Source organism: Vidua chalybeata, chromosome 21 (genome assembly GCF_026979565.1).
Source record: "Vidua chalybeata isolate OUT-0048 chromosome 21, bVidCha1 merged haplotype, whole genome shotgun sequence".
NCBI classification, from domain to species: Eukaryota; Metazoa; Chordata; class Aves; order Passeriformes; family Viduidae; genus Vidua; species Vidua chalybeata.
This window is the reverse complement of record NC_071550.1, coordinates 2,450,744-2,476,360: the sequence shown is the minus strand read 5'-3', so window position 1 is coordinate 2,476,360 and position 25,617 is coordinate 2,450,744. Positions and strand designations below refer to the sequence as shown.

The following is a 25,617-nucleotide window of genomic DNA, read 5'->3' as shown; positions in this document are numbered from 1 at the left end:
TGAATCCCTGCATTTCCCAGCCTCACAGGGCTGAGCACAGTCCCGCAGACTGGATCCTGCTCCCTGCCAGATGAAACATCCCAGGGGACAGCCCCGACCCGGCCCTCGGCCCCGCAGGACGCGGAGGAGGGGAGGGTGGTCTGGGCTGGGTGGTCTGGGCTGGGTGCCTTGGGGTCCGGGGCTCGCTGGGGGCTCCACGGCGGGCGAAAGTCGCGGTGCTGCCGTCGGCAGGAGCATATGTGAGTTTGGAGGCTCCCGCCCCTAAGCTGCTTTTATTAATTTGTAATCCCCCGCGAGCAGGAGGTAAAGGGATTCGGGGGGATTAACGGGCTCACAGTAACAACCACAATTATCAGCTCCGGCTGCCTGCGGCAAGCGGTGCACACACGCACGGGGCTCTCCGCAGACAAACGCGGCCCCCGCGCCCCTGGGAGCGCACCGAGAGCTCCGCACACGCGGGAACGCGAGGTGCCGTGGAACAGAACACAGGCACGGGCTCCGGGCACGGGCACACCTGTGTGCCCCCACACCTGTGTGCCCGGCCAGACCCCCCCCCCCCCCCCGCGCTCCCGCACAGCCCCGGGGCCGCCGCGCTCACAAAAACCCCGCACAGCCCCGCGTGTTCCGCACACACACGCTCCGTCCGGCTCCGCACCGTCCTCAATTAGCGCAATTAACCTCCTGCAGCCGCCGCACGCCGCTGGCGGCGGGTCAGGCACCCGCTACCTCTCCGCGTTCGTTAATTAATTAGCGGCGGGGAAAGAACCCCCCCGCTGCCCACGAGCGCCTTCAGGGGAGCCCCGCACTGCGGGGACAAACGAAATCCGGGCTCGGGGGCGGCTGGCGGGCAGCCGGGCCCGGGCGGAGGCTCCCCCCGACGGCGGCTCCCCCGACCCCCTTCGTGCGGCCGCCGGGGGGGTTCGCGGGGGCCCCGGGGCCGCTTTGCACCCGAGGGCGGCGGCTGCAGCCCGAGCCCACGCGTCGGGCGCGGCCACGCGTGGGACGGCGGGGACAGCGCTCCCTCGGCCGCTTTTGTGATGCTAAAGAGCCCGGCGCTGAACCGCGGCCCAGCTGCGGCCCGGTGCCGCCCCCGGCCCGCCCCCCGCGCCCCCCCGCTCCGCCCAGCCCCGCGCCGCTCCCTGCGCGCCCCTCCGCGCCGCTCCGCCACTCCTCCGCAGCCACCCGCGCACTTCGGACGGCGCCCACGGAGGCCGCGATGCTGCTGGAGCGGGTCCGCGCCGGTTCGGAGAAGGCAGCGGAGCTCTGCCCCTTCCCGCGGAGCCCAGGTGAGGCGGAGGCGCGCAGATCTCCGCGTCCCCCCGCGGAGGCAGCGGCGGCTGCTCTGGGAGCCGCGGGACCGGCCGTGCTCCGTCTGTGTCCCGGGGGCACCGTCGGGGCCGCGGTCGGGGCTGGCTGCGGGGAAGGGCGGCCCGACGGCATCGGCGGGTCCGTCCCGCCCGTCCCGCGCTCTCTCTCGCTCTCCTCTGCCTCGTCCCCGATACCAGAGCCCCCCTCGCTGCCCCCCGTGCGCTGCTCCAGGTGTCCGTCGATCCCGGGGAAAAGCGGCGGCTGCCCCGCGCTCGCGGGAGCTCTGCCCGGCCCGGCGGAACGGCGGCTCCTGCCCCGGGGTCCCCCCGCTCCCCGCTCAACGAGAACAGGGACGAATCGGGGACTTCCCGCTGCCCGACGGTTCCCTCCGACTGCGGGGACCACCCGCGCCCTCCTGCCCGCCTCCCACGCGGCTTTTTCCCCACTTTAGAAAAACTCCGTTAATTCTTCTCTTAAACCTTCTTTCGTCCCGTTGAACGAACGGGGTCAGCCCCGGCGGGGCGGGGAGAACCGGGCTGCGCTCCCCCAGCGTGGCCGGGGCTCCACGCGGGAGGCTGAGCCGGGTTTGGGGCAGCGGGTCCGGTCCCGGAGCGGGGCCGTCCCGGTTCTCGCCAACATCGAAAGCTTTCGATTGGGCTTTTAAAAAAAAAAGAAATATCAACGACGAGGCGGGGCGGGGGCCCCGCCGGTGTGCGGGGACAGAGGTGCCACCGTGAGCGGGCCCGACCGCGCGGCCCCGCAGCCGCCGTGAACGGGCCGGTGCCCCCGGTCGTCCCCCGGTTCTCTTTTCCGTGGCTGTCCCCGTGGGCTCTTCACGGTGCGCACATCGCGGCCGCGACAGCTGCGCGTTTGACCCGGCAACCGGGAGCTGCTTGTGCTCTCCGGGGGCGGAGGCGACACCGCCGCAATCGAGCCCCCGGTAGAACGAAGGACGCGCAAACTCCTTTTTCCCGCAGGACGCCACGTTCGTTCATGGCCTCGCGGTCCTGGGCTCCGTCGGGGCCCGGGAAGGCAGCGGGAAGGGCTCGGCGGGGCTCGGCGGCGCTTACCGTGGCCGAGGGCCGGTCCCGGGGGGGTTGGCGCCGCCGGGGGGCCGAACCGTGAGGTGCTTTTCCCGGGCCGGGGGCAAATCCCGGGGTTTGCGGCTCACAACGAGCTCGGGGCAGCGGCCGGCTCTGCCTCCCCCGGCGCGACCCCCGCCCGCCGCCGGCCCCGTCGGGGTTCGTTTCCCCGGAGCCGCGTCCCTCCCGCCGAGCGCAGCCGGGAAGGGGCGGCGGGAGGGGATGTGCCGCCGGCCCCGGGGGCGGGGGGGATTAAATACAGCGCGCCGCGGTGCCCTGCCCGGCGCTTCAGACCGGCACCGGCGGCGAGGGCCGGCGTCTAAAAATAACCCGCTTTAGCGAATTAAATCCCCGGCGGCGCGGGGGTGGCAGCGCTCGGAGCGGGGGACAGCAGCCGCTGATTTGGGGGGGCCCGGCGGGGGGAGAGCGGCGACTCCGCGCCCGGTCCGGCGGGGCTGGGGCCGGCGGCGGCTGCGCCCTCGCCCCGCGGAAGATGCGCCAGAGCCCGCGGCCCGCCTGAGGGAGCGGAGCCGCCGCGGCCCGCGGATCGCCATGCAGCGTAAGAGCCGCGGACCGGGCTGGACCGGGACATTTACCGGGCTGTGCCGTGCTACCGTGCCCGCTGCCGGTGCCGGAGCTCCGTCCTGGCCGGGGCCGCTGCCTTTAGCGCTGCCGCTGTTGGGGTTGTTTGTTTGGACGCGGTGAATTGTTAAGGATAACGATTATCACCTCCACCTCTTACCCCTGTGCACGGCGATCCAGCTCCTATATCTACATAGAATTATCTTTACATAGAAATGCTCTCGTGTCCGTACCCATCTGTTTCTGTACAGCCGTGTCATACATCTCTCCGCCTTTATCTATACCGATATATCTGTATTTATGTACCTCATATTCGTATTTTCACCTACTTATCTCTATCTATACCTATATACTGAAATCTATATATTTATGTTTATATATATCTGCACACTTATCTGCTGTATCTGTTTATTTTTATATCTCTGTTTCTCCATAACTGTATCCTTATCTCTTTCTGTATAATCTCTGTCGGTATCTAGAGGGGGACGGGACAAGACTGCCGCGTTTTCATTTTCAGTGCAATTCTCGTAATTTTTGGTAGTTTCTTTCCCCACCCAGTTCGGGCTACCCCGCCGTTGTTCGCAGGTGAATTTTGGAGGTTTAGGAAAAGGAAAAAGAGCCTGGGATAATTATAGATTTGCCGGCGGCTCGCTCGGGGGGTTAGTTCCGTTTCCATCACTTTCCTTCTTGTTTATCCCGGTTCTCCCGGGCACTTCTCCCGGAGTGTGCTCGGCCCGGGCGTTCGCTGCTCTCCACGACGCCGCAACAACGAATTTGAGCGAATAATGCTTTTTTTCGTGCTGTTCCTCGGGCCACCCCCGGGTCCACCGTCGGTCACCAGCAGCCCCGGGGCGGCGGGGCGGGCCGGGCCGGTCGGGAAGGCGGAGGGGCCATCGGGGCTGACGGGGGCTGCCTCCCCGCAGAGATCCCGCTGTGCGCCGGCTGCAACCAGCACATCGTGGACAGGTTCATCCTCAAGGTCCTGGACCGGCACTGGCACAGCAAGTGCCTGAAATGCTCCGACTGCCAGACGCAGCTGGCCGAGAAGTGCTTCAGCCGCGGGGACGGCGTCTACTGCAAGGAAGACTTCTTCAAGTGCGTGGGGACGGCCCGGGAAGGGACGGGGGGCGGCCGGCGACGGGCGGGTGTCACAGCGCGGGCAGCACGGGCGCGTTTGGGGTTCAGCACCGGGACAGCGGCACCGGGGCAGCACCGCGGACAGCGCCGGGCCCGGCGGGGACCGTGCCCGGCCTCCCCCAGCTCAGCGGCCGCCGCTTGTCCCCCATGCTCAGGCGCTTCGGGACGAAGTGTGCCGCCTGCCAGCAGGGCATCCCCCCGACCCAGGTGGTGCGCCGGGCCCAGGACTTCGTTTACCACCTGCACTGCTTCGCCTGCATCGTCTGCAAGCGGCAGCTGGCCACCGGCGACGAGTTCTACCTCATGGAGGACAGCAGGCTGGTCTGCAAGGCGGACTACGAGACGGCCAAGCAGAGAGGTACCCCTTGCCCTGTCCCTTCCACCCCCGAGGGCAGCAGGGAGGAGGCCCGGGGCGCTCCTGCCCTCCGGGACAGGCTCACACACCGGGCGGGAGGGCGGAGGGAGAGACCGGGGAGGGTCGGGGGTCCCGCGTCCCCCGTAGTAACTTCACCCCTAACTCGCCCCGTGTCGGCAGAGGCTGAGTCTACGGCCAAGAGGCCCCGCACGACCATCACGGCCAAGCAGCTGGAGACCCTCAAAAACGCTTATAACAACTCGCCCAAACCCGCGCGGCACGTCCGGGAGCAGCTTTCGTCGGAGACGGGGCTGGACATGCGGGTGGTGCAGGTGAGAGCGGGGTCCGGGCGGGCCGGGCCGGGGGCGGCGGGCGGGGAGCGGCCCCGCAGGCACGGAGCTCCCCGGCGTGCCCCGCTCGCAGGTCTGGTTCCAGAACCGCAGGGCCAAGGAGAAAAGGCTGAAGAAGGACGCGGGGAGGCAGCGGTGGGGGCAGTACTTCAGGAACATGAAGCGATCCCGGGGGACATCCAAGTCCGACAAGGACAGCATCCAGGAGGAGGGGCCCGACAGCGACGCCGAGGTTTCCTTCACAGGTCGGTCCCCGCAGCCCCAGCCGGGCTTTGCGAGCGCGGGCTGTGTCCTCCCCCAAAAGCTGCTGCCGTGCCCCGGCTGCTTTCACCCCCTCGGGGCCGCGGTCGGAATTTGCGGCAGTAAAACAGCGGGTGAAACCGAGCGGCCGAGGCGGGAGAAGGGAGGAGCCGCGGGATTCACCGCGGGCGGAACCGGAGCCGCGGCAGCGAGGGACAGGCGGGCCCGAGGAACGGCGGGGGAAGCTCCGCTCTGCCTCCGGCCGGGCCCGAAAGCTGCGGGAAGAGCAGGGAGAGCTCCCCGGGCAGCGCTGCAGTGTCAGAGCCGCTGCACAGACACGGCCTTTTCAAGGGATTCTTGGAAATACAAAAACCGGGAAACCCAGACTAGGACTCTTCAGTTCTGCGGGAGCTGTTCCGGTGCTGCAAAAAGGAAATTGTTGCGTGTTAGGCGGCTTCTGCAGCAGAGTGTCCCCTTTTGGGGCCGAGCTTTCTGGTGACAAACCCAGGACAGAGCAAGAGCAGCTCACCCCGCACTCTCCAGACCCGCAGGGGCAGGGACAGGGCCCCGGGCTGGGTTACACTTGCAGAAACACGTTCGACACAGTCCCAACTCCAGCCCAACGCTCCATCCCAAATTTTTCTATCATTTTCAGGAATGGGAGAGAAACTGAAATGCAAACCGCTGTATATATTTACACAGACTGTGTATTTATAAACACTTTTTCATCTCAGCTCCTCTCCCGTGCTCCTAAAAACTACTTGATTTTCGAGTCTGTTTATACACACTGTGTATCAGCTCATTAAATATGAATAGTCTATAAATAATAACTAAAAAATGTCGAACAATTACTGAGAGCTCGATGCCACAAACAGGTTTGTATCCCCGGCAACAGAGCAGCTCTCACTGTCCATAAAGCCCCTAACGAATACAAACAATTTTTGCTGGGAACTTAAAAAATATTGCTCATTTTTCAGGAGTGTTTTTAAGCCATACAAATGGCTTAAAAACACAGAAACAGAAACAGTTTGTGTTTCTGTGGTTTCATTAGCCTGTTCCTGAGCAGACAAATATCTTAATTTAATGTCTCCTTTCCTGAGCAATGGGGAATTTATCTTGCATTGGTTCAGGTAGCTCCTAAAAGTGATATCAAAATTCAAGATAAACCTCAAAACCAAATAGAAAAAAAAAGTGGAAAGACATCGAATTCACTTTCCCTTTAAAGAGTTATTTTAAAATCACAGCCTTATATTTTAATATGTACTTTTCATGCATATTTTTAAAATCCAAGACGTATTAGATGTTTGTACTCAGAAAAAAAATAATCCCATGGCTGCCTATGAAGATTTATTGACAAGGATGGGAATAATAAGGAATTACAAGTGGAAGAGCGTGACTGCTCGGCTCCCATCCTTTTAATCTGTTTATACCCGGAGTTTGCTGGAGTTCCTGGGTGACTGCTGCTCTTGCACTCCAGCACTGACCATTGCTCCTCCAGTAAAACCAGTCCTTTTCCCTTTCAGATGAGCCCTCCATGTCCGAAATGAGCCATTCCAATGGGATTTACAGCAACCTCAGCGAAGCCTCCCCTGCGCTGGGGCGGCAGGCTGGCACCAACGGGAGCTTCGCCCTGGAGCACGGCGGGATCCCGGCTCAGGACCAGTACCACGACCTGCGCTCCAACAGCCCCTACGGCATCCCCCCGTCCCCGGCGTCCCTGCAGGCTCTGCCAGGCCACCAGCCCTTAATCTCCAGCTTGGTTTACCCAGACAACGGCTTGGCCATCATGGGACAGAGCGGACCAGGGGTGCCCCAGCCCATGAGGGTCCTGGCCGGGAATGGACCAAGCTCCGACCTCTCCACCGGCAGCAGCGGGGGGTACCCGGATTTCCCGGCCAGCCCGGCCTCCTGGCTGGATGAGGTGGACCACGCTCAGTTTTGATACCGGGGCCACCCCCAGGCAGTGGGAAGGGAAAGGACTCGGTGCTGTTAAATGTCACCTGCTCTTGGAAAGGACAGAGGGACGAGCCGTGAGTGCCGAGCGGGGCAGGAATGTGACACGGAGGGAGCAGAGGGGATTTCGGAGAGGACCCTGGCATGATGGTGGTGATGATGATGGTGGACAAAGGCCCTGGCACTGCAACCATTGGCACCCGGAGCGTCCCAACCAAACTGATTCTCGTGTCTTTACCAAACACCAAGACTTGTGCTTTACAGATTTGATATGAGGTATTTTGCGTTTTGCTGTCAGTGCATTCTCCAAAGCAAGGACGTGCTCCGTCGCCCATCCACACCGAAACATTTTTAAGGGCAAATAAAATCCTCATCCACGGTGAAAGGTGTGACAATGTCTATATTTCTATAGGAGAAATGTTCATAGTGAATCACTACAGAAATCCATGGTAGGAAACTTCTCTGTTCTTCCAACAGATTTTTTAAAAGTGCACCAATGCGGTATGTTTTGTTTTACTTTGAATTAACATTAACTTTTCTAAAACGAAATGCTCTTTAATATGCCAATCATTTATCAACAGCCCTTTTCCTTTGTAAAATGAAAATAATATGTTAATTCTGCTTCTCCCCTCTTTAATTTGTAGATTGCTAGGTTGACTCTTCCATATGAGCATTAAACCGTGAATAGATGTATTTATTACCAAGTAATTCCACGTTTATCACGAAGTCAAGAGGTGAATTTTCTTCACCCAGGGACACCGGTGGTGGATCTGGGTTGTGGATCTTATGCTTTTCCTTCAAATTTCTTTCCATCAGTTTTACTGCAAAGTGTCTCAAAAATCACCCTGATGTCTTGTTGCCAAAAACCTTCTCGGGGGGTCGGGCTGGTTTAAGATGAGCCCTTCCCCAGGCACTGCTGGAGTGAGCCCCCCCTTCCCTGGGGCCACGTCTCTGTTCCAGGCATTTGTGTATTTCCACGGATATCGTGCAAGCTGATTGTGAGGAAAGGCAAGACAATATGTATATTGTTATCTGTACAAATTATGGAATTAACTGTAGATTATGTGGATGTCCAGTGTCTTTTATTTATATTCTCGCTTTCTCTCTGATGATCAAATACTTCAAGATTACAAATAAATTTGTCAGCTAAACTTTACATAGTCTTTTGCTAAATTCGCATCAATATCAGTAAATAAAAAACCTGAAACTAAAAGCTCTTAAAACTTGATGCCATGATTGAACAAAGTGTTGAAATATTCCCTTTCAATAGAGAAGCAAACCCACTGATATGGAAATGCTTTGGAACAAAAAAAAAATGAGGACATGGGAGGCTGGCAGTCCTTGGGAGATCTGAACAGGACTGCTCTGGCTTTGATCATATTTTTGATGGGACATTATTATTTTTCAGCATTTGTGGCAAAGGTGGTGGCTGATACAGCAACAGGAAATAAAGTCTGATGTTGTCTGTCTGCAGAAAGCTGCGAACATGAAACACAGATATGGAAATATTTCAATCAGAAAGAAAGGGAAAAAACTCCTAAGGGAGTCAGTCTGACCGAACATATACAGGCATTTACACAGGAATACATATCCAGATAAGCACACACATCCACGTGTCCGTGGTCACACTGCTGGGAGCTCCGTGCTGAGCTCTCCGGTTCGAGGATCTGAGGACAGACACTTTTTAACACACGTGGGGCTCTGAGTTTCCCACTCCCCTGGGAAGTCAGGGAATATTTGCCCAAAGGTTTTCCATGCCCATGAGAGCAGCAGCACGGCCCGGGGCGATGCCCCGGTACCCGCGGGTGCCCTGCGGGCTGCTAGCGCCTGGCACAGCCCCCGTGCCCCGGGGGACACCTGGAACATCCCGGCTTTTATTCCTCGCCTTTTCTAAAGGACACGTGGCCACTGCTGGGCAGTCCGAGGGCTGTGCTGCTCACGATGCTCATCGCCCCCTCCTTCCTTTCCCTCCTGGCACCCCAGGTTCTGCTCTCAGGGAGCACAAGGAGCCTGCCCAAAGCAGAGCAGCTCCATGGTCACGGCTTTAGGGAAGAATTGCTCACCCAGCAGAGACACTCCCACTTTTCTCTCCAGGAGATCCACTCCGAGAGCCATGGCAGGGGCTGGAGAAATCCCAGGCAAAAATTTGTTTCCTTCAGTTCTGAGCTCCTGAGTCCAGAGCTGGGCTCGGCAGCTTCTCCTTCCTTCTCCAGAAGTGAATAATAAAGAGACAACTGTTGCTGCCAGCCTGTAGTTACATCACAGGAACACTTCTTATGGAAATTTATGGAGTAAATAGAAAACTGTGGGATTTAAAACAAGCAGATCGCAGAACTTCACTGAAAGAGAAAAGAAGAGCTTGTATTTTCAAGAATTCTGTGTCTAGAAATGCCCTCTCCAAATCTGGGAAGGTGTTTTGCATCAAAATATTTTGGCAGTTCAAGTATTCATAATATTTTCATATAAAAGACCAAAAAAACCACTCTTATTTCCTAAAAATTAAGAAATAACAACAGAAAGACAGAAATGCAGTTGGTTTTAGGATAATTCTGCTGTTATAAAAAAAGTCTAATAACTGTAGTAATTGAACCTGTGTTTTACAGATATTTTTCTCATCGTTTCCCTCTCAGTAAATAACGGGTGCTGTTGTTCCTCTGCCCTCGGGAATTCCCAGGGGATGGCTGAATTTAAGAAAGGAAGAAATGCAAATGTCCCCCTGCCTTTGTGCTTTGCTCGGAAAGGGCAGAACGGGGCTGGAAGTTGCCGGCGCTTGTGCTGCTCTGAACGGGGAAAAAGCTCCCCGAGTGTCCTGAGCTCAAATTCAGGGATTGCATTTCAGCCTCTCCTTTCAGGGCCGAGGCTCAAGGATTCCATTAATATAAATGCTTTCTTCCCATTAAAAAGAAAACCAATTTGAAAGAGGCAAATAAAACTAACACTGTCCGACTGACTGACAGCTTGTAAAACCCAGGCAGAGTTAGGAAGAGGAGGTTTGCACTGCTCAATTTGCAGGTGGCTTTACAACCTCCACTGATTTCCATCAGTGCATGACATGGGAGGCAGGAAATTTTTTGTCTTCTCAATGAGGAAAATCTACTGTATCAATTTTTTTTTCGCCTTTGTGCCTAAACTTGTGTTCCTTACAGAAATGTTTAGATTTTATGCCAAATAGTAGAAGCAGCTTATTTTTTTCTTATTTGGATTTCCTGTGTGAGGCCAATGAAACCAAATCCCTCGTGCCCAGGGGACAGACACCTCCTCTCCAGCCCAGTCTGATCCAGGGGAGGAGGTGGCAAAAGGGGACCAAGAGCTTGGGCACAGAGCTTGGGGACCTCAGTGCCCCTTTTGGGGTGTGGGCCAGGTGAAACCCCTCATCCACAGGGAGCAGGGAAGGTGGGCACAGCCAGCTCATCCTCAGGTCCCTCTGGTGGCTTCTCCCAGATGTATCAGAGCATCTGACCAGAGGTGTTCCCACAGCCCTCATGCCCCACCTGGCCTCCCCCTGCCCAAATCACCCTCCTCGGGAAGAAGGCAGGAAAACCTCCAAGTCCTCCTCCTGCAGCACAGGCAGAGCTGCTGGGTAGCACGAGGGATAGTCCCAGAGATTTGGTCTCAGTAAAGAGTCCAGCAAAGATGCTGCCTGTCAACAGGAAACTTGTCTCACCAGCCACCCACAGTTCAGCAAAAGCAAATTCCACACGTTTTTTAGCTCCCTGCTTCTTCTTCCACTGAGGTCTGAAGGGTGTCCGTGTCTCTCCAGGGAGGGCAGAGACAGTGTCAGGCTGGACACAAGTCCTGCACCCCACTCCCACCCAGGCCCTGGCCTCTTCCAGTGCCTCTGCAGAGCCTGGAAAAAGGCTCCGAGTCAGCTGGAGGCGAGTAAATCATTCCTGACAGCTACATCTCTACAGGGCAGTTAGAATTAATGTAACAATTTGGCGTTTAATGAAGCAACAACATGCTGGGCTGCAGAGAATAGCTGGGACCTGCTGCAGTCATCTTATAATCCCTGAGGGACCCAAACGGCAGCGGCTCCATCAGATGCCGACTTGTCAGGCTGAGCAAGCGGCCGGGAGGGGACAGCGAGGGACAGCGGAGCGGCCGGGAGCTGGCGGCCCCTCCAGCTGGGGGACAGCCAGCGTCCGGCAGCTGAGCACGGCCCCGGGGACCGAGCCGAGCCTGGAGCCCAAACCCGCTGTGCTGCAGGGCTGGGCTGGGCTCTGGACAGCGGGAGCATCCCCGGCGATCACCCGGCATTGCCCACCCAGCTCCGCCCAGAGTGCTCGGCCTGAGCCGGGTCACAGAGGTGCTGAAAAATGTTGTTTGTGTGAAAAAAAAAATATTTTGTGAAGCTTGTCTAAGAGTAGAGGACTAAATTAGCACTTGAAGGGGGAACTGGCAGAACAATATGTTTCCTAAATAAAAACCAGCTCGATCAGGTGCTCTGCACCCCGAAGTTGGAGGTGTTCAGCCGTGTGCAGGAAAGGCCCTTTTAAAAACACTCCCTGCATGGAGGAGGGGGAGAGGGGAATGAATGCAAATGACTTTGGAGACAATCTCCCATTTCCCATGTATACACACACGCTCTCAAAGCACCGCAGGCTGCAGCAGCTTGGATGCTTTAAAATAAATCATGCGGTGCTTTTTTTTTTTTTTTTTTTTTTTTTTTTTTTTTTTTTGCTTGCTTGCTTTTAAATGAAAGCGCAGCACAAAACAACATCCCCTCAGTCCCAACCCATCCGTGCTGCAGCTCCTCTCTGGGGCTGGCTGGTGTGTGTGTGTGTGGCCATAAACCTCCCCACGTTTTGTTGTGAAGCCTCACGGTCACCGGCTTTAAGGGCTTGACAGGTTTATAAAGTGCTGAGTGTCCCCCAGGGACGGCGGCACTGTTTGCAGGGAAGATGAAGCGTGCCATATCCAGCTGGTCTAACAAGGCAGCGGGAAATCTAAATTAATTCAGGAATCACTTCTGTTTTGCCCAGGGAGGATGTTGTTCTCAATCCATGGAAGCAGCCCATTGGAATACTCATTACCAGCAGGGATGGGGTGCAAGGCTGGGCTCCCCTCGCCCGTGTTGGGGTAAATCAGGGCAGGGAACAGAAGTGCAAAGCACAGGAGGGAAAGGAAGTGCAGGGACAGGGCCTCCCTCCCACAGACACCCACACAGGGCTGGCAGGGTTTGGGGTGGAAGGCTGATTTCCACATGAAACAGCTGATTTCCCCAAATCTGCCTGGAAAAAGGGATGGGCCTCACCAAGGCCCGCCCGGGCTCCGCAGGTGAGGCCAGAGAGGAATTATTTAATGGCTCCCCTTAGCCAGGGTTGTGTCCTTGCTGATTCCTAATTTCCCTCAACAATCACGGGGTCACTCTCTGACCATATAGGATCTGGGATTGAGTCTTCCCTCTGGATTATTGTGCTGATCAGTGATCAGTTGTGCTGGTTGTGTTTGGGAGAGATGGTTGCAAAATCATGAGGTGTGGGGTTGATTTAATCTCAGGATGTGGTGCTTGGTGTTTCCCCAGGATTTGTCCTGGTGTTTGTGTGGACCATAAATGAGGCAGATAAGGGGGGACCTCTGATTCCTTTCTCAAATGGAAAAAAAAAAAAGAACAAACCCCAAAAAACCCAACAAAAACCCTCAAAGCTTAGATGATCTCAGTTTGCTGTATAATGAGCCTTCACTTTATCACAGCCTGATTTGAGAGGCTGAACTTGTTTGCTGTTTCCATTTTCTGAGGCCACACGTGAGCTGTGGCTGCTTTTCTTTCTGTATGCTACAAGCTGTACTAGGATTTGTTGGGCTCTGTTTTGTTTTCTCAAACGTGAATTATAATTTGAAAGGAGTTATTGTCTGGAGAGTAGATGCTGAAATTGCTGCTTTGCTGTTCCTGGGGGGAACCCTGCTCTGGGGCTGCTGCTGCCTCATCTCTGGGGACCCCTGTGCTGGGGACAGGGGGGTCCTGACACACAGAGGCACAAGCCCAGCTGTGTCTGTGTGTGCAGAAGAGGAGGACTGGTGTTCTCCTTGGGGCTGAGGGAGGGCTGAGCACTGTGGATCCCTGCACCAGAACCATCCCTGGCTGCACTGGGATGAAAAATCCCCCAACCCAGGTGGTGCCTTGTGGGTTTGACAGAGCAAAGCAAGGCTGTGTGTGCTGGGCAGAGCCAGGGTGGCAGAAGGCAGCAGTGCTGAAGGGAAACTGGTTTGAAGTGTGCTTTTTGGAGAGTGAAGGTGAACACCCCGTGCTCTCCTCGGTGCCCTGGGTTTGTTGGTCAATGTGCAGCCCCTCGGGCCCCTCTGCAGCAGCACCTGCTCCAGTGGCTCTGAGCAGCCCAAACCAGAGCCACAGGGAGCCCTTAGTAAAGGAGGGAGGATTTGGACAGCAGGGCTCTGTATTTGGGAATTGGGCTCCAGTTGTTGAGTGTATCACGTTGAATTGGCTTCATAGGATGTGATTCTTTTATGAGAGTGTTTGAGAAGGAGCAGAGCCAGGTCCTTGCCACCAGCAGTGCTTAGCACAGCCTTTTCATTTTCATTTCCTGAACATCCCCTCCTCACTGTGGTCTGTTTCTGACAGGAGGCTGCCATGAACTTCAAAATTAATTTTCCTGGACTATCCTAATCATTCTAGTTGAAACATCCCCTTGTTATGCCTTTATTGGGATCTGACTCTGGGGGTTAAGGGTGTTTTGATGAACCTGCTTGATGTGGCAAAATTAAAACTTATTCTGGTTTTAATTTGTACTAATCATACACTCAGAAATAAAGAATTGGTCCCCCAAGTGTTTTTCTGGACTGGAGGACCAGGCTCATTTATTTGCAGGGATTAATAAGCTGCACGCTAATTGTGGGATGTTGATATTTACCATGCCACAGCACCAGGGCAGCACAACCACCCCGAGCCAGCTCCATCGAAATACACATTTGTGCAGGTTTCTATCACTACATTTGCCAACAGAAAAATCATTATGTTCTGAAATAAATTCCCTTGTGTTAGTTGAAGCATCTCATCAACTTAGATGAACGCTAATTGCCATGCTTTGATCAGGTGGGATATTTCTGTCCCACTTCAACATGAGAGTTGTGTCCTGTGTGCGAGTTGAAGTGTTTGGACCAAACTCAGGGATGCAGCGAGTCCTGAGCCACCCCTCAGTGCCAGCGTTGGCAGGAGCTGTCACCAAAACAACACCGAAGCAGCAGCTCAGACATTTGCAGTCTGTCCATGATGTGCAGCCACAGGACGTGTCCCTGAGCCCTGGCACCTGTCCTGGTCCCTTGCGTGACCCTGGAGCCCAGGTGAGCCTGTGTCACCCCTTTGGGCACAGCACTGCTGAAATAGGATCCCTTGGTGCCTCTGGGGGTTGACACATTACTTGTCATGAATATTAGAAGGAGCCAAGCAGGGCTCGAGTTGCAGTGGGGGGGAGCCTTGGTACAGCTGTGCCCAGCGGGCTGCAGGGACAGGGCTGGAATGGGCAGCAGGAATGTCAGGGAAGGCTGCTGGAATATCTGGGAAAGCTGTTGAAGGCTCATGAGTCAGGGCTGAGTCTGGCTTGCTGTGTCTTTGGGGACAGGAGTCACTCAGGAGACGCCCCCTGCTTCCACCAGGGGAGATGTACTGTAAAATGCAGGCGAACCCAATGGGAAGGAATGATGATGTCCAACTCCTGTCCAGAAGGCTGAATGATTTCTTTATTATAACTATGCTATAATACATTAATATACTATATAAAGGAAGATACTAAAACTACAAACCTACCTTTTCTAACTCCCATCTCTAACTAACTCACAACTCGTGGCTCTCTCTGAGAGTGCAGCCACAGGTGGGTTGGATTGGCCACCAGGCTCAAACAATCCTCACCAGAATCCAACCAAGCAATCACCCCAGGTAAACAATTCTCCAAACACATCCCACATGGGACAAACAAGGAGCAGAAATAGAAATTGCTTTCTCTTTCTTTCTTCTGTGCTCCTCTATGAAAAAATCCTGAGAGACAGAGAAATGTGCTTGCCACATGGATGTTTTACTTTCTAAAGCCCCAAATGCTCAGCAGAGGATGGAGGAAGGGAAAACCAGAATTCTCTTCATTTTTTCTTAAGCCTATCCCCTGCTCCTGCTGGGAATTTGTGCAGGGATGGTGCCAAACTTTATCCTGCCTGCTGAGGTCACAGGTCTCTGCAGCAGCACTTGTTGGTGTGTTGGGGACAGTGTGTGCACACCACGACACAGCCTCTGCCCGGGGAGCTGCCAGGGGGATGTTCCACTACAGACTGGACAGAAAAGCCAAGACTTATCTCAGGTATTTTTGTGCTGTCACAGCCCATCCTGCAGCCTGATGGGGATGATGAGCCAAATTCACCTTGCAAAAGCAGAGTTGGAGGCACGTGGGCTCCAGGCAGGGACACACTGCTGGTTCAACCCCTCTTGTGGCACCTCCCACAGCTCAGCCAGCCCAACTCACTCTGGAATCACCTCTCCACTATTAATTAAAGCTGGTTGGTGTGACGAGGAATTGAGGAAGGGCTCTTGATGCAGTCACACTTCCCACAGATGTTACTGTGAATCCATTATGGTCGGTGAAAGCCTTGTCAACGTTTTTCCAGGGAAGAATGAAAATGTAAATAACTTTAAAATGATTCAATGTCACTGTGGTATGGGGAAAGGTCATGCTGCTAGAGACCATTTATCTTTTTGCCGATTTAAAGAGCTTTTTTCCTATTACATTTTTTGAAATTAATGTTTTTAAACATTACCCAAAGTAATGCTAACAATTAGAGGGTTTATGGGATTGATCATTATGCAGGTTGGGATTTAAATTGGAAAAGATTTGTTTTAGGTAGTCGTTGCTGAGGGGTTTTAACAGACTTTTTGATTTATACCTTATAAAAATGTTTGTGCAATTTAATGGAAAGATAAACTGAGATCCTGAATTCCTATGTAAATATGGGGGTAGGATATTCTCTGGGAGTGAGTTTGGGATTATGGAAGCTGTCTCATGTGCACATAAATGTTAAAATGTACAAACCTGAGGTGAGCCTGGAGTGACAGGGGCCTTATTTGTGGACTAGGGGTTGGAGGAAAGAGAGGTTGGAGGCTTTGCTTCCCTTCCATGTGAAATGCTGCTCCTCACTGCTGGGAAGACATTTGTAATTCTATGCTTTATGGGGGGAAAAAAAAGCCCTTTAGGACCATCAAGCCAAGGCTCACCACTAAACCACTCCCCAGGCACCATATCTCCATGGATTTGCTTGGAAAGATGGGTGTGAAGATGCTCTTTGGAACTGTTCCACTGAGGGCAGCAGCGTCAGGCTGTCGGGAAGGTGGGATGCAGCTCCTGCCCATGTGCCGAGGGGAGCCAAGACCTCCTTGTTCTCCTGTGAGCTCCAGCCATCCTGCAGCTCTTCTCTCCTTGAGCCACGGCAGATTGTGACACCTGAAAGTCGCCCGGCTCCTTTTCCAGGAAGAATTTCACAGAATCACAGAATCACAGAATAATGAGGTTGGAAGAGACCTCTAAGATCATCGAGTCCAACCTATGCCTTAACACCTCAACTAGACTATAGCACCAAGTGCCATGTCCAGTCTTTTTTTAAACACATCCAGAGATGGTGACTCCCCCACCTCCCAGGGAAGACAATTCCAGTGCTTTATTATTCTTTCAGTGAAATTTTTTTTCCTAATATCCAACCTGTACCTTCCCTGACGTAGCTTGAGGCTGTGTCCTCTTGTTCTGTCCTTGCTGCCCGGTGGAAGAGACCGACCCCACCTGTCTGCACCTCCCTTCAGGAAGTTGTAGAGAGCAATGAGGTCACCCCTGAGCCTCCTCTTCTCCAGGCTAAACAACCCCAGCTCCTTCAAACGTTCCTCACAGGGCTTGTGTTCCAAGCCCCTCACCAGCCTCGTTGCCCTCCTCTGGACACGCTCAAGCATCTCAATGTCCTTCCTAAACTGAGGGGCCAGAACTGGACACAGCACTCAAGATGTGCCCTCACCAGCACCAAGTACAGGGGGAGAATGACCTCCCTGCTCCTGCTGGTCACACAATTCCTAATGCAGGCCAGGATGCCATTGGCCTTCTTGGCCACCAAGGCACACTGCTGGCTCATATCCAACCAGCTGTGGACCAGCACCCCCAGGTCTCTTTCTGCCTGGGCACTGTCCAGCCACACTGTCCCCAGCCTGGAACGCTGTAGGGGATTTTTGTGGTCAAAATGTAGAACTCGACACTTAGACTTATTAAACTTCATACTGTTAGACGCTGCCCATCCATCCAACCGATCTAAGTCTCTCTGCAGAGCCCTCCTCCCTTCCAATAGATCAACACAAGTTCCCAGCAGCACTGACCCCTGCTCTGGGGAAGGAAGGGGTGGAAATAGCTCTGCTCTACCACAACTCTTGGCCTGCTCAGACCTAACCACATTTTTCACCTCTGTTGCCCCTGCTACAGCAAGTGTGAGGCAGCGGGGATGCCACAGCTGGTGCTTTGCATGTAATTTTCACCCTCTTGTTAATGACCTTGCAGGGATTAGCATGGCCTTCTCCATATGCCAGTAGATTATGTCTGTTGGCAGCTGCTGCTACTGGAGCAAAATGGGATAGTTTTCATTAGGAGTGCTTGACATTAGGTTGCCCTGGGTGTCGTCAATCCTAAACTGTCAGTGCCTGTGAATAAAGCAGTGTACAGATGTGATTTATTAGATGTGCTGCTGCTTTGCTGCAAATGTGGCATTTTCAAGTCAGCAAGGTCTGGCAGAAGTGTGAAAGGGACCTTGCTGGTGTTCCCTGCTCACCCACAGGCTCTGTGGGGCTGTCCAGCAGCAACGGATGGAAAATCTGCCCTGAAATGACTGAGTGACAGGAGGACTTGGGTAAAATCCCCCCTGTGCTGCTCAGTGGAGTTACTCACTTGTAAATACAAGTGTACTTGTAAATAGAGGATTCCTTTGGAAGGAATCTGTGAATTTTTCAACAGCTTTAACTTGCAAGAACGTTTTGGAAGGGCATTTCTATCCAACTTGAGTGAGAGGTGGGGGGAGCAGACTGTTCCTCAGTGTGGGAACATGAGTTGGCCTTGAAATAATTTTATTTGATGATTAAGAAAATATTCAGATTTACTACACAGACCTCTTCCCTCCTAAATCAAGCAGTGCAGAGGAAAATCACCTTTCAGCATCCCCTTATTCCTATGACTGAGTCAGGGGCATATCCTGAATTATTTTTGCAGGCTGAGGGGGACACAGCTCACTCGTGGGGACACAATTTCCAGGGTGCAAGGCAGGAGGGGGGGAGATCCTCGCCCAGCTGCTGGGGAGGGATGTTACAGAGGCTTCCCTGGGAGGAACCAGGCTCTCTGTGTTCTGCAAGGTTATTAATCCTCTGTTTATCCTGTTTTAAAATAAGCAGTTTAAAGGAGGCTGTCAAGATGATAGGCCACAAATCCATGTCATTCGTTTGATTTGCAGCAGCAGAGCTAAACCCTCGTGTGTCCCTCCCCGAGCAGAGGGGGGTTGTGCTCCCCAGCACGCTGCAGGAATATCCCAGCCCACCCTGGCTGCAGGGGACCCCTCCTCAGGCTGGAATGCTCATTTGGAAGGGCCAAACTCTCTTCCTGGGAGCATCCCAAGAGCCATTCTGCAGAACTCAGGGGTGTTCTTTAGGGCTGTGCCCACCTGACAGACCCATCCATCACTGATTTATTGAACAGCAGACTCGGGGAAGGGACCAGCTGCTGGGGGGGAGTTCCAAAGCTCCTCGCTCTGCTTGGCTTTGTGCCCACTCATGGACAGGTCACCAGCCCTGCTGGGCAGAACAGCTTCACTATTGCAATCTAAGTGCTTAAAGGCTCTTTTCTCAAGTTCAGTAACCCCCAATTCACTACTACAATCAATGGGTAATTATTTAATCAGCAATAGTTCTATTAAATCTGAATTACTAGCACACATGAGAGATTTGGTTTGAAAGTGGTGCTGTAAAGTGAATTTTCCTTATTGCAATGCAAAAGCTTGGGGCAGAGCTGGAGCAGCCCAAATTCCCAGCAAGTACAGCCAAAAAAAAAAATTGAAAACTGAAAAAAACCATCAAATCTGGATCAAGCCCATTCATTGGTACATTGTAATTTGAAAACATCATACACAAACATTCCCCGTGGGCAAAGCTCCTGCTGCCCTGGGGCTGAGGGAAGGATTTGGGCAGATCTGTATGGGCTGGGGAGCTGGGGGGTGTTTTGTGTGCAGATCCCCAGGGAAAGTGGGGTGGGGGCTGCAGGTGCCTGGGGAACCACTTGCTCTGAGCCCCTGAGAGATTTCCCAGTCGGAAGAAGACACTGAAAGGGTGTGGGCAGGGGATGATGGATGAGGGAGGAAAAAAAAAAAAAGAAGTGAGAATGGAGAATGTGAAAAGAAATTCTTGAACTCTGACTGTGGCAGTGTTACACCCCAGATGGGTTTGACTTCTGTCTTCGGCAGCAGGAATAAAAAAATAAAACATCTCCCTGGACAGTTAGAGGCAGGATCACACAGCTATTCCTCTCTGGAAAAACAATCCAGGTTAGTTAACAGGGATAGTTCTAGAATGCCCAGGAGGTAATGTATCCCAAGCTTCAATCCCAAATAAACACAGGAAAAGAGTAATAATCATAGGTTTTCTCTTGCAAAATGTTACAGCAGCAGGTATTTGCAATATAAAATTTAGCAGGAAAGTCTCATTGGTTTATTTCCTCCACTTTCATTCTGTTCTCATTAGAGAAAAGCTCCCTCCAAAGTTTAGCTAATTTTTTAGGTTACTGGTGTTTTCAGCAAGGTTTACATTCTCTTGACATTAGAGGCCTAAATAAGAGAGAATTTACATGAAAGCAGCTTTAACACATTGGTTGTCAACACCTATCAAATATGATGTGTTAAAGTTCTGGATACCAGGACCACACGACATCAGCCTGGAGGAAGCAAGGTCCTTGCTCCAGTGTTCAGGGATGATTTCCTTTCCCATAATCTGGCACATGACGTTCCCATACTGCAGCTTCAGAGGCACACAGTCCCTGCAGCTGGGTTTGTCAGGAGTGAAAACTACTTGGTGGAGTATTTGGGAGGGGAGAAACAGCAATTCCCAATTTAGAGACTTGCCCTGGGGCCCTGCCAATCCCAAGGTGTCCTGGCAGCAAGAAGACCTGGCTTGTGTGGTCTCACAGAGAGTGAAACTTTGTTTAGCAGGTGCAGAGATCCCAGTTTCAGGGACTGAAATAATCAGTTAGTCCTGGTTTGAGGGACTAAAATAACTGTAATAACTCTGGATTAAGCTTACCCCCTCCTTGGCTTATGACCATCCCTGGGTAGATTGTCACAAGCAGAACCAGAGGGTTAAAGCTGCTTTCCAAAGCACCCAGGGACCACTGAGTTACCAGGATGCTCCTGGTTCTTGACTAGATTTTTTTTAATGAAGTGTAAGTCTGTAACCACAAGACACTAAAAAGCAATTGCATTAAATCAAGAACTACATTTGACTTTATGGATTGTTTATGGGATCTTTCTTTTATTAATTCTTTATCCTTTAATATTATAAAGGATTTGTGTCTACAATAAATAATGCAAAGTTACATTACATCCTCTTTGGCTTAAAATTTTAATATTCCTATTGCCCATGTCCATAAAGAAATTGTGCTTGAGGTCATTGCATATGTATAGCTGCAGCCATAACCCTAATGGAATTACTATTCAAGCAGAGCTGAGATTAGTATGAATGCCAAGAAACTACCCGGCTGTCAGGGGAAAAGGTAAAAGTTCAGAGTTCAGCTTGCATCCAAATTATTTATCTCCCTAATAACTTAATAGATTGAATATATTACTTGTCAGTGACCTTGATGTACAACAATAAAGACCCCTTGGTAGTGTCAGAAAATATATGAGACTATAATAAGTAGTACTTATGTAGTGGAATAAAAACATATTCTTTATGATAATGAAGTCTCTTCCCCCCAAGGACACTGCAAGGACATGAAACCATGTAAATATAAACACCAGCTTGTATTTGATTATGGCCAGACAGAGGCTTCTCTCCTAAGATCAGCACTGAGGGAGCTGCATCCTGCAGGTGCCCTGATGGTGCCACTGGTGCCCCCACACACAGCAAGGATGGTTTGTGCCCTTTGCTGCTTGCCCAGAGCCACATCCTCCACCCCATCTCACAGCCACCTTCTGCAGAGAAGCGCCTCTTGCTTTTTCAGACTTCCTGCCACTTCTAATTATTTCCCCTCTTGATCTCCCAAGCGTTTAAAAGAATAATTTAAATTAGAGTTTAGGATCAAAGGTAATAGTGCAAATAGGCCTGTTGTAAACATGCCTAAAAATAGGGAGGTAATTTCCCTGAGTGCTGTGGTGTCTGGAGTGCAACAGAGTGTCTTTATTTCTCTCTGTTTCCAGGTCTATTTTTCAAGGCTTCTCACTCTCTAAAGGGGAAAACAATAAGCTCTCGAAGGATATTGTTCTTTAATAAGGCTTATGATTATGGATTTTTTTCTTCCTCAGCCAGCAGAGAATCACCATTAATATACTCAAATGGAATGAGTCTCTTCTCTTTAATAGGTCATTTTAATCATATATTTAAAGTTTCACTTGGAGATAGAGGGGGAGAGGGGACACAGGGAAAAAAGGGACTTATTTGATCTGTTTAATGTTTTTTCAATTAATCCTCCTGGTATTTCCACCCGTGGTGTCCATGCCAAGCTGAGCAGTGCTTGTGCAGCTGGCTCTGATCTGTGTCAGGAGCAGTCCCCTCACATCCTGGGATACCTGGGGTCTGGGAACTTGAAGAGGTCCCATGTCCAACAGGAACATCATTGAAAACACCGCTGGGTCCTGTCTCTGCTGCAAATCCTCCTTTCTTCCTCCAGCAGCTGCATGCTGGGCTGAGCCTCCCCAAAATTACAGGACCCAGTCCTGCAGCTTTGTCCCTGCTCCCAGAAATCCCACTGGAGCTGGCATCTCTGCGGCTGGGCTCCTGCTCCCCCAGCAGCCTCACGTTTTTGATTGTATTTATGGCCACTTAATCTGTGCTAGCAGCCAGGATCAAATACATCTCCAGGTATTGATCAGCTTTAGGCTGATAGAAGTTCAAGCTCACGAGGTCTTGGTCTTTGACCCTCAAATAGGATATGAATCTCAATCCAATAGACTGATATTCACACGCAGTCGCTGCCCAGGGTTGCAGGCTGCGAGGGAAAAATCAATGAAGAGTGCTAATGATTCACAATTTATAGAGCAGCTGCCATTTTAATATTAGAATAAATGTTATATTGCAAAGGGATAGGAACATAGGTGGTGGCATGGAAAATATTTCTTTGGAGCCTCTTCTGTGAGGAAATGATGTGCACAGGATTTTATGAAGTATAATTTATTGGCCTCATTTAGACTTATAATTTAAAACTCCTTATGAAAAAGGTATTTAACTAGAGTGGATTGGGTAAGGAAGCAGCAAGGGCAGAGCTGGCTGGCTTAGAGTGCTGCAAGTATGTGCTGGTGGGGAAAAGGAACCAATATCCTAATACATGAGATTGGATGTAAGAATTCCCCTTCTGCTTTAACATCCCTGCAGCATCTGGCAGCAAAGAGGCCCTGTTCTCTGTCCTGGCTCTTGAGAGCAGACTTGTAAATGAAAATATATGCATTGAACATGCTGATGAGGTATATAGAGCACATTAGGATTAAATAATGGATCATGGCAGAGTGGAATGGCAGGGCAGAAATTCTGCTGAGTTGGGGTGTGAGGGTTAGAGAGAGACTGGGGCAAAGAGAAGGGGCAGGTTGGAAGATAGATTTCAAACCACTGGAACATAGGAACCCTCTGTGCAGATCACACAAAGTTTGCTGTATTTTCAAATAATTCTTACAATGAATTAGTTTCTTTTGAGATTTCTTTACAGTAGCTCACAGGGGCAGGTAATTGCTAGACTGGCAGAAAGGCAGGAATTACAGGGATGTCAGAAAAAATGGAAGGTACTGTGCCCTCCTGGCTTTTCCTGGGGTCCAGACCAGGGAGGGAATGGTCAGGAGGGAATGAAATGTCCCTGGCTGCTTCAGTTCCCTGGGTGACCCAACAGCTGTGAGTGTAGTAAGTCTTCACCTCTAAGTCCAGTTCACAGCACACTATTTCAGTGTATAATAATGTCTTTCACTGCACAGATGCAAATGGTAAAAGGATTTTCAGCACAAAGAACCCAGGCTTTTTAGAACAGACAAGGAAAGATGGAAATCCTACATCAAACCCACAATTTATGGCATGTGTTTTGGCCATCTCTGTATTTATTTTTTTATAGAAGTGAAAAGAACTTAAATAATTCATCTGCCTGAGAGCTCATAACTCTCTGGTCTGTGTAGAATATCTTTCATATATCTCCTAACCTGGAGCCTATTGACAAACTGTATGAAAAATAACAGCCCTTTCACTTGCAAAAGCAAAATCCAATTTATTGATTGTGATAGTCTAAATAATGGCATTTCTATGGACCAAAAGGCATTGCCCAAACAGGTTAGAGTTTACTTAACTCAGGGCATGAGATGCCCCATGCATCACACCATAAACCCAGAATCTACTCCAGGCTTTTCCTTCCTTGGTCGTGCAGCCATTGTGACCAAACTGTTGAATTTTTAAGGAAATTAAAGTCAAGATTTTTGGGAGTGAGAGGAATAATAGACCCAGGGCACGGCCACATTTTTATAGTTTGACAAGATACAGCAAAGGTTTATCCACACAGCTGCTGGAGTAACCATTAGGGCTTCTGGATTGACCAAGGGGTTCCCAGTTCTCCTGCTGACAGACAAAAGTCCTAAAGTTTGCACCCAGGTCTGATACTAGAACGATCTGCAGCTCAGGGTGGGTTTGTTCAAGGTTCTAAATTTGCACAAAATTTTGCTTTATCCTCATCTTGACAGATTTCTGCTTTCCTTCGTAGTTTTTTTTTTTTCCTTTTTCTCTGTCAGAGTCTCTCTAATTAGGCAGCAAAGAGTTTGTTACAGCCTCATAAAATACTGAGAACCCTTCCTCATCAATTCTGCGTGTTGGAAAATGTTGTTCTCCAATTCCAGCCTTGCATACATTCTGTTATTTAATTCATAAAGGTTGAAATAGGGGCCTAAGAGATCCCAACTGTGTCTTTTTACATAATGAAATTACAAGGAGTAATACGTTACTACCATCCATAAACTTATTGTGCACTTTACATAAAATTCAGATGGGGTGGCTCTGCATGCATGCAGATTTGATATTTTCAACTTTATTAAAGAAATGACTAGAGTGCTGGAAAGGCTGCTGTGCTGTATGGTCAATTCAGATCCTGGGGGCCATAAATCTGAGGGGCTGTGATTTGTTGTTCCTTGCTCACCATAAATTAAGGCTTTCTTGATGGAAAGGTTGGCTCCATTTGTGGCGGTTTAGGTCACAGTGTTTGGACAAAGATGTGCTGGGAAGGGAGTCTGTGCTGGGTCCAACAAGGCAGAGAGAATATCTTTATTTTGTCCAGCTACTGGAGCTGGAACCCAGCTCTGATTCTGCAGCACAAGTTTTCAAGTCAGGATAACCAAGTGAGATATTTGGCTGAGGGCTGATTGCATTTTAAGTGCTTTTGACATGTTCCTTGAAGATTTTCTTTCCCTGAATGAAGCAGTGGTTTAACCAAGGGGGTGAAAGGCAGGGCTGGCTGCAGGTGGGATTTGGGTGGCCCATCCAGCAGCTGTGTCCTCATTTCCTGGCCAGAAAGAGGGCACTGGAGCAGTTCTCAGGAAAACGGCGAAAAGCAGGGCAGCACCATGTCCTGGGTGTGCACGTGACCTGGTATGGCAGAAACACGTGGCCATTGTACAAGTAAAATAACGTAATTTTATCTCCTTCTCGAGTAATAAATACCCCAAATTGCTACTTAATGGCGTCTCCTCTGGCTAAGGAATAGGATGATACACAGGGTCTGAAAAAGCAAAGAGTATTACTGCTTCAACCATGAAATCATAATATCATTTAAAAATCAATCACTTCAAAGTGCTTAAGTCTGTCATATCCAGCATGAAGGATGATTTAGTTGATAGTTATAATTTTCCATTAAGAAAAAATAATCACTATTCCTAGGTTTCCTGTTCCTCACCGAGATTTAAACCTTCTTTTAGCCAGGAAGGGAAAGTGTTCTTGCCATTGAACGAGATAAAGAGCTGTTGGTTAGAAATAACCAAGTACTCTGAAAATATCCCAGAGCAATGACCCTTGCCTACCACAAGTTGGCTCATTGTATGTTCCTTTCCCAGCACCAAATTTTGTAATTAGTAAGGAAGATGAGCTGCAAAAGGGAATGGTGCAATTTAAAGGGGAAAAAAAAAAAATAGTCCAAGCAGTAACTTCTCTTTTTCTCCAGCTGGGAGAAGATTAACACTGGGAGAGGTGGCACTGGGATAAATACAACGCTCCCAGCTTATTGTCTCAAAACCAATCAAATGAAAGAAAATCCAGAATAACTTTTGATAAATTGGCATCTAACTTTTTCCTGGAGATGCTTCTGTGGAAACAGAATTATTCCAATATCTGTATACCTGTGTGAGAGCTTAGAGCTCTTTAAGAATCCAGTAAACAGCTCAG

At 51.2% G+C, this 25,617-nt stretch overlaps 1 protein-coding gene across 1 annotated transcript; it reads left to right on the top strand.

Moving 5' to 3' along the window:
• Positions 1 to 1,216: 1,216 nt before the first annotated feature.
• Positions 1,217 to 6,996, top strand: LHX3 (LIM homeobox 3). Its single transcript, XM_053962334.1, has 6 exons — positions 1,217 to 1,286; positions 3,896 to 4,067; positions 4,265 to 4,467; positions 4,645 to 4,796; positions 4,888 to 5,059; positions 6,578 to 6,996. The coding sequence occupies exons 1-6, from the start codon at positions 1,217 to 1,219 to the stop codon at positions 6,994 to 6,996; spliced, it is 1,188 nt and encodes a 395-aa protein (XP_053818309.1).
• The last annotated feature ends 18,621 nt before the right edge of the window (positions 6,997 to 25,617 follow it).

Excerpts from the sequence above, each read along its gene's own strand:
- LHX3 (XM_053962334.1), top strand. The coding sequence starts at position 1,217 with ATGCTGCTGGAGCGGGTCCGCGCCGGTTCGGAGAAGGCAGCGGAGCTC. Across the intron at positions 4,068-4,264 it reads TGCAAGGAAGACTTCTTCAA|GCGCTTCGGGACGAAGTGTG; the intron begins GTGCGTGGGGAC and ends CCCCATGCTCAG. Across the intron at positions 5,060-6,577 it reads CGCCGAGGTTTCCTTCACAG|ATGAGCCCTCCATGTCCGAA; the intron begins GTCGGTCCCCGC and ends TTTCCCTTTCAG.